A 7696-nucleotide genomic window follows, 5' to 3' on the forward strand; every position below is an offset into this window, starting at 1 on the left:
ATAAAAGGGAGATGATGTCAGGGAGCCCAGGAAGACAAAGAATGTTTGGAAATTGATTGTGGTAGCAGTTGTCCAATTGTACTAGGTGTGATTGCACTATAGAAGGATATGATATATGTATTAAATCCCAATTAATTAAAATCAAAACAAAACTGGTTTTAGCCATTATTAAATGGCTTTTTATAAGATGTACCAAAGATTCATCATGTTATCCTAACATCCCTGCTTACCCGAGCAGGCAACCTAGAGACTGGTAGGAAGATTCACCACTCTTATGTCTGTCTTACATACCCACTTCTCTGGGTTCCCGATGTCATCTTTCAGATTTCACTACTGTGATTGCACTTTCTGTTCTTAGGTGCCATCAGGTCAGTTCTGACCCATAGTGACCCTACTCATGACAGAATGAACCCCTGCCCAAGCCTGCACCACCCCCACAACCATGCCTATGCTTCAGCCCATTGTCGCAGCCACTGTCAAGCCATCACAGTGAGGTCTTCCCCTTTTTTGTTGCCCCTCCACTTTACCAAGCCTGATGCCCTTCGCCAGGGACCTGTCTCTCCTGACAAGATATCCAAAATATGTAAGATGAAGTCTTACCATCCTTGCCTCTAATGAGCACTCTGGCCATATTATGATTTGGTTATGTTACAAAGCAAAGTGAAGAAGATCCTAATAATTTCCCTAGTAAATTGACTTTGAACAGCACAAAAAGGAATTTTTTTAGGTGGGTCTTACCTAATCATATAAGTCCATTAAAAGAGAATTTAGGCCTTCCCTGAAGGGCGAGAGCTGAAGTCAGGGAGATGTTCTTAAATTAAGCAGCCATCGTGTGAATGGTCTGTAGATGAACCAATATGGCAAGAATCTAAGAGCTGTGTATAGTTGCTGAAAGTGCCCCTCAACTGATTGTCAGCAAGAAAACCGAAACCTTGTTCCACTGGCCCAAAGGACTTCATTCGGCCAACTATTTTAGTTTTGCACTTGCCAAATTTAGATTACTAGTAGGCATTTGCAGCTGCTTCTTCTCCACTTGAGTCATGCCACACTGCCAAATGATGGTCCCAAATATGTTATTTACATCATTAAGGTCAACGCTACTTCAGGAAGGCAGCTCTTCCCCAGTCATATTTTGAATACCTTCCAACTTGAGAGGCTCATCTTCAGGGACTCTATCAGACAAAGTTTTGCTACTATTTATAAGGTTTTCACCAGCCAATTATCTTAGAAGTAGATCACCAGGACCTTCTTCCTAGTCTGTCTTTGTCTACAGTCTGTGCTGCAACCTGCCCATCATGGGTAATCCTGCTGGTATTTGAAATACCAGTGGCACCACTTCCAGCATCATCCAAACATGGAAGCCACCACAATACAATAAGCAGACAGACGAATGGTGGAGTCTGTGGTATATACAAAATTGTCCATGATGTGACAGCTCCATGAAACTATTTCATATAGAGAGATCATGGATGACTTCTCACGCGACTGATGGCAATGTGTTCAACATTGAATTGCTTTGCTGTGGTGGAGGAAGATAAAATGGAACATCTTTGCTTCACTCTAAGTACATAACATCAGGGTCATAATAATACCAGCACTCTTTATTGATTGTCTACTTTGTCCTTGGTGCTTTATATACACACATCATCTCTAATCCTCAAGTCAAGTCTGCAAAATAGAAACCATTATTTTTGTTTCCTGCATTTGAGGAAACAAGGCTCAGAGAATTAAACTCCTTCCAGAAGGATGCACCAAGAGTGAAAGTTACTAGAGTCTAGATTCCTTGATGCTGGTTATACTTTTTCAAAAAGCCTTACAGCAAGATCAGAGCAAGAAGCACCTTTCATGATCTGACCAACCAAGAATGTCTGCATCAAGGTCCAAGTACTTACCTGTTCATCTACCTCTTGAAAACTATCAATGTCAGTGCCATTTGCTTCAAGCTTTCCACACGTGCCACTCAGAGATGAGCTGCTGTCACTTATGCTGCCGTCTGGGGTGCCCGTGACACTGTCTCCAGCTGGCCGTGAAGACACAAAGAGGCTGATGTTATCAAAGTCATTGTCACAGAACCTGTTGTCCACATCAGACTTCTCCATTCTTGCTGGATTATAGGGCTTTAGGAATGAGGAATATACATATCCTTTTACAACTGAATAGGAAATAAAAAGAAAGAAGAGTCGAGGTCATGTGTGTACACTTCCAAACATATGGAGAACCCCTAGGAAAGTCTCAACTTGAAGATAGCTAGCTCTGTCCATCTCGTAAAAATAAACAAAACAAAACGTACTTCCTGCATCAACAAGCCACCTGCTTGTACTCCCCAGTGGATCTTTCTGTTCCACCACAGCCACCAGCTCCCCTTCCAGAAGGTTGATGTCGTATTCCTGGGTAGCATTGCATTTGCGCTTAGCTTGGTACAGCTCCTCTGCACTGTAGGTGGATAGAAGTTTGGAGCGGTGAATGTCAGTCTGACGTGGTATTTCTGGCTGGGAAAGGTAAGGAGAAATTTTACTTTAAATAGACGGACAACATCATTCTTAATGAGTTGGTACATATTGTTCTCTGGAAATTTCTTTTTGGTTTTTACACACAGTAGTCATATATTGATTTGCAATTATTTCAGGGTTAAAGTGTATCAGTGCAAGTGAGTACTATGAAGAACATGGCTGACTTATTCAGTGAAGAATTCTGCAGTTAGCACACGGGGGCAGTGTTGTAGAGAGGAAAGAACATCTAATTGAGAATAAATGGCAGAGGTTCGAATTGCATTGGGATGTTGAGCAAAGTTTTAAATGTCTTTATCATACCAAAGATAATTTCTTGCATATTAGGCACTTGATAAATTATGGTTAATCAGTAAATTGTACACTCACACGCCTTTTTCTGGGAAATGATATCAGTGAAATAAGTAGGAGTCAAAAGGCTTACATTATTTCCCAGCTCTGCCACGAAGTTACTTTGAGAAATCCATTTACTCTCTAGAGTGAGCAATGCTTAACCTGAAAAAGGAAGGGCTTGAACAATATCATCTTTCTATATAAAAGCATAATCACCCTTTCAACAAATATTTGCTGAGTGCCTATGCTATGTCATGTTTCCTTCTTGGAATTTGGGACACATCATCTACAGCACAGACAAATACTGATGACCTCATGAAGTTTACAGAGGGTAGAAATAAATCCCCCTCCCCCCCACAAATTATATACATCATAAGTAGATAAATGCAGCATCGAAGGATGGATTAAGTCATATGGAATGTAATCTGATACTAGACTTGGTCAAGGAAAGAGGTGATATCCATCATTGGCATTCATGATGTGCCAAACTCACCAGAATTTGCACAGCTTTCTTCTTTTCAAAGCTGAGCTTCCTCTCAATAAAGGTGGCACTGTTGTCCTTTACGAAATGCAGATTCTGAACCTCTTCCAGCACACGATTCTGTGCCTCAGAGATGCTCGAGACCAACAGTGGTACCTACAGGTAGAATCGACAGGGCACTGTTCATAGAGAACTACTGAATTTGGTAGAGCTGTGATGAGCAGTTGACAAAAGTGTAACATCTCCCTAGTGCAACTGAGGCCAGCTTTGGAGACTAATGTGTTCTTTCTGGACACCCCACTAAGATAACAGATTATTTTTTAAAAGATGTAGCCTAATAAAAAGAGAACAGAAGAAAAATTAGCAATAGAATATTGGAAGAAAAACTAAGGAGTCAATGGTAAGAGATTCTGCCATATGTTCCAGAGGTAGGTTAGCGAGGAGAGGTAAAGGGGCAAAACCACTAGGCACTGGGTAAGAGCCTGGGTTGGGTTTAAAGTAAGTCAACAAATGATTTGCTATGCTTCCCGTTAAGAAATGTGGACGGGTATTTATGATTGCATCACGGAATAAAATGCAATGAAAACAGCACTTGGTTTTGTGCAGTCCCCATCATTGGTTGTGCATTGCACTGTTGTGTTCCATGGAGTTTGCAATGGCTGATCTATAGAATAGAGGACCAAGTTGTTTTGTTTTGCCCCCTAGTCCATCTAAGTCTGGAAGCTCTTTTGAACAGACTTTCAAGACTAGGCTATAAAAGGCCAGCAGTTCCTGGTGGTTTCTTGTAATGCTTGCTCCGGTAGCCCTTAGTTACAATGTAAGATGTTCAACTACACTGTGGCTACTAGAGACAATGTAAAGAGATCACAAAAAGAGTAAAAAATGAGAAGAGACAGGTTGGCCAGTGCAGCCCCAGATAGTCCACTCCCCACCCCTGGCCATCTTCCCATCACCTTGATCTGAGGGTGTTGTTGGGTCAATGGTCAGTTCTTTCCTACCATGTAGGAGACCCAGGGCTAGTCCCTAACCAGTGCACCTCAACTGCCAGTGGAGGCTGAGTGTTGCTATGATTGGGTCTGTAAACCAAAAATCCACTCCATGCTACTAGTGAAAACAATGACAACATGATGCTGAACGGGTTTCAGCAGAGCTTCCAGACGAAGCTGGATTAGGGAGAAATACTTGGCAGTGTACTTCTAAAACATTAACCTTTGGAACACAATACAATCTGCAACCGATCACGGGGATGGAGAAAGACTGGGTAGCTTTTGTTCTATTGTGCGTAGGGTTACCATGAATCCAAGCCAACACAACAAGAGCAAACAACAGGCAACAACAACATAATTATCAATTACCGATCTTGGACTTGGGGATGAGGAAGCCTTTGAGATGATGCCAGTCACAGATTGAAAACTCATGAGAGATTGTACTTAAAAAAGAAGGAGCAGAGTTCTCAGTGAGCTCTTAGACCCGTGAGAGACAATAGTAAGGAATTATTATTTTTGTTTCATGCCACTACCCAGTTTGTTTGCTACCCAGTTATAGACAATGAGAACTGTTTTAGAAGCAGTTCAGTCAAAGATTCCTTCCCCATTTCAGCAAAGCTGGTTAACTGTCTTTCCCTACCTCGATTAGACATTTTATTTCATGACACTTGTAAAGCAGAATCTAGACAGAAGACAGTGGGGGTAAAGACTCATAGTGGAAACAGGGAAATTAATGAATGGGTGTACACTGGGAAGGGCTCAGCCAGGCCTAGCAGCCAGACCTTTACCCTCCAGGCAGAAGATGGGAAAAGGCACCACTGGAGATTCTGAACAGCTTTCTTGTGGTCTGGCTTCCATATGTGGTCTGAATCCTGCCACTGAGGAGTTCAGATAGGAAATTTGATGGAGAAAAGAGAGTGAGATAAGGGTATTTATTCCCCAGATGTCTTTTGTGTTGGGGGTCACTGAAAGCCAGCACTTCTGCCAGCTAACTCCTCCACCTTTACAGCTATCTCTCTCTATAGGACCTTGTCACCATTTGTTCCCCTTGTCCTTTCAAGCCTAGATGTTGTAAGGCTCGCTCCTTTTACAAGCCTCTGAGCAGTACCCTATTCCTTGAGGTTTCTTTATGCCCTACTCACATGTTTGTTAATAATCCCTTTATAAAAATGCTTATTAATTGCCCAGCTTGAGTGTGTGACATATTTCCCACTGAGATCAGGGCTGATCGACAAAATCAAGTAATTTAGACATTGATTATAGATTCAACCAAGACTGTATTGAAGAGGAACTGGAAGAGTGTGGGTGTGCTCCCACTAGATTGTCAATGCAGAAACTATGTTTCACTAGGGATGATGTATGCTCTCAGCAGAATGAAATTACGAAACTCTTAAAATGGAGGGTGGGGGCTTCACATTGAGTCAGTTCCAATTCACAGGGACCCTATTACAACCAAACAAAGCACTCCCGGGTCCTGTGTCATCCTCACAGTTGTTCCTACACTCAACCCATTTTTGTAGTCACTGTGTCAATCCATCTCATTGAAGGCCTTCCTTTTTTTCCCCCCGGCCCCTCTACTTCACCAAGCATGCTATCCTTCTCCAGGGACTGGTTTCTCCCGACAACACATACAAAGCTTGTGAGACAAAATCCCGCCATCCTTGCTTCTAAGGAGCACCTACCTGGTCATGCTTTTTCCAAGATGCATTTGTTTGCCCTTTTTTTGCAGTCCATGTTGTCCATTTGTTTGCAGCCCCTGGCACTTTTAATATGTTTAGCCAGCACCATAATTCAAATGCATGGATTCTTCTTGGGTCTTCCTTATTTAAGATCCAACTTTCCCATTTGTTTGCATCATCAATAAAACAGAAGTCATCCTCTTTCAAGTATTCTTTGCTTTGAACCAAGATCCATCTGAAATCAGCAATGATATCCCTAGTCCCATGTCCTCTTTTAAATCTGACCTTAGACTCTGACAGCTCCCTGTCAATTTACTGTTGCACCCACTGTTGCAAAGTTTTATTTGCATATGATATCAATGAGAATTGCTTTATAGTTTGAACATTCTGTTAGGTCGTCTTTCTTTGGAATGGGCACAGATATAGATCTCTTCCAGTCAGTTGGCCAAAGAGCTGTCTTCCAAATTTCCTGGTATAGATAAGTGAGTCCTTCAGGGCTTCATTAGCTTGTTGATACATTTCAATCGGTATTCCATCAATCCCTGGAGCTCTGTTTTTAGCCAATTCTTTCAATGAAGCTTGAACTTCTTCCTTTAGTACCATTGGCTCTTGTTCATTGATATTGATATTGTTGAATGTTGACCAGTTCTTTTTGGTACAGTGACTCTGTATTCTTTCCATCTTCTTCTGATGATTCCTGCATCATTCAATATTTTGCCTAGAGAATCTTTCAATATTATAATCCTATTATAATATTGAAACTTTTCCCCCTTAATATTTTCAGTTGCAGATATGCTGAATGTGTTCATTCCTTTTGGTTTTCTAACTCTAAGTTTTTGCACATTTCATCATAACATTTTACCTTGTCTTCTGGAGTTGCCCTTTGAAATTTTTGATTCAGCTCCTTGACTTCATCATTTCTTCCTTTTGTCTACTCTATTATTAAGAGTAAGTTTCAGAGTTTCTTCTGACATCCACTTTGATCTTTTCTTTCTTCCCTGTCTTTTTAATGACCATTTGCTTTCTTCAGGAGCCTTGGAGGTGGTAGTGATTATGCACTGGGCTATTCACCTCAAGACCAGTAGTTCAAAACCATAAGTAGTTCCTTGGAGAAGGATGAGGCTTTTTATTCCTATAAAGAGTGGCAATCTCAGAAAGTCACCATGAGTCAAAACTGACTCCATGACAGTGAGAGTTGGTGGTTTTTGTTTGGCTTTCTTCATGAGTGATGGTCTTGATGTCCTCCCACAGCTCGTCAGGTCTTCTGTCATTAGTGTCCAGTGCAAAAAAATCTGTTCTGGAGATTTTCTCGAAACTCAGGTGGGGTAGACTCAAGGTCATGGTTTGGCTCTTCGAGCTCTCCTAAATTCTCTTCAACTTTATCATGCATTTATATATAAGCAATTGATGGTCTGTTCCACAGTCGGCCCCTGGCCTAGTTTTAACTGCTGATATTCAGCTTCTCCATCATCTTTTCCCACAGATCTATTCAGTTTGATTTCTGTGTTTTTTATCCGGGGAAGACCATTTTCATAGTCACTTTTTGTGTTATTAAAAAAAAAAATTGCTATGAACTCGTTGTTGGTCTCGGCAAATTCTATCATGTGAGCTCCAACTTCATTTATTAGGGGCTCATACAACTCTTATCACAATCCATACATACATCAATTGTGTAAAGCACATTTGTACATTCATTGCCCTCATCATTCT

At 41.2% G+C, this 7696-nt stretch overlaps 1 protein-coding gene across 1 annotated transcript in view; it reads right to left on the minus strand.

Moving 5' to 3' along the window:
• ARHGEF38 (Rho guanine nucleotide exchange factor 38) overlaps positions 1-7696 on the minus strand; it is a 194991-nt gene that overhangs the window by 14100 nt on the left and 173195 nt on the right. Inside the window, exons 11-13 of the mRNA XM_045284323.1 lie at positions 3334-3477; positions 2291-2489; positions 1893-2152 (exon numbers count right to left, since the gene is read on the minus strand). Coding sequence (XP_045140258.1) covers positions 1893-2152; positions 2291-2489; positions 3334-3477 — 603 coding nt within the window. The remainder of the gene's footprint in view (positions 1-1892; positions 2153-2290; positions 2490-3333; positions 3478-7696) is intronic.

The sequence above is a fragment of the Echinops telfairi genome, unplaced genomic scaffold (genome assembly GCF_000313985.2).
Source record: "Echinops telfairi isolate 266 unplaced genomic scaffold, ASM31398v2 ScPeMD7_7468;HRSCAF=8506_0, whole genome shotgun sequence".
Classification (NCBI taxonomy): Eukaryota; Metazoa; Chordata; class Mammalia; order Afrosoricida; family Tenrecidae; genus Echinops; species Echinops telfairi.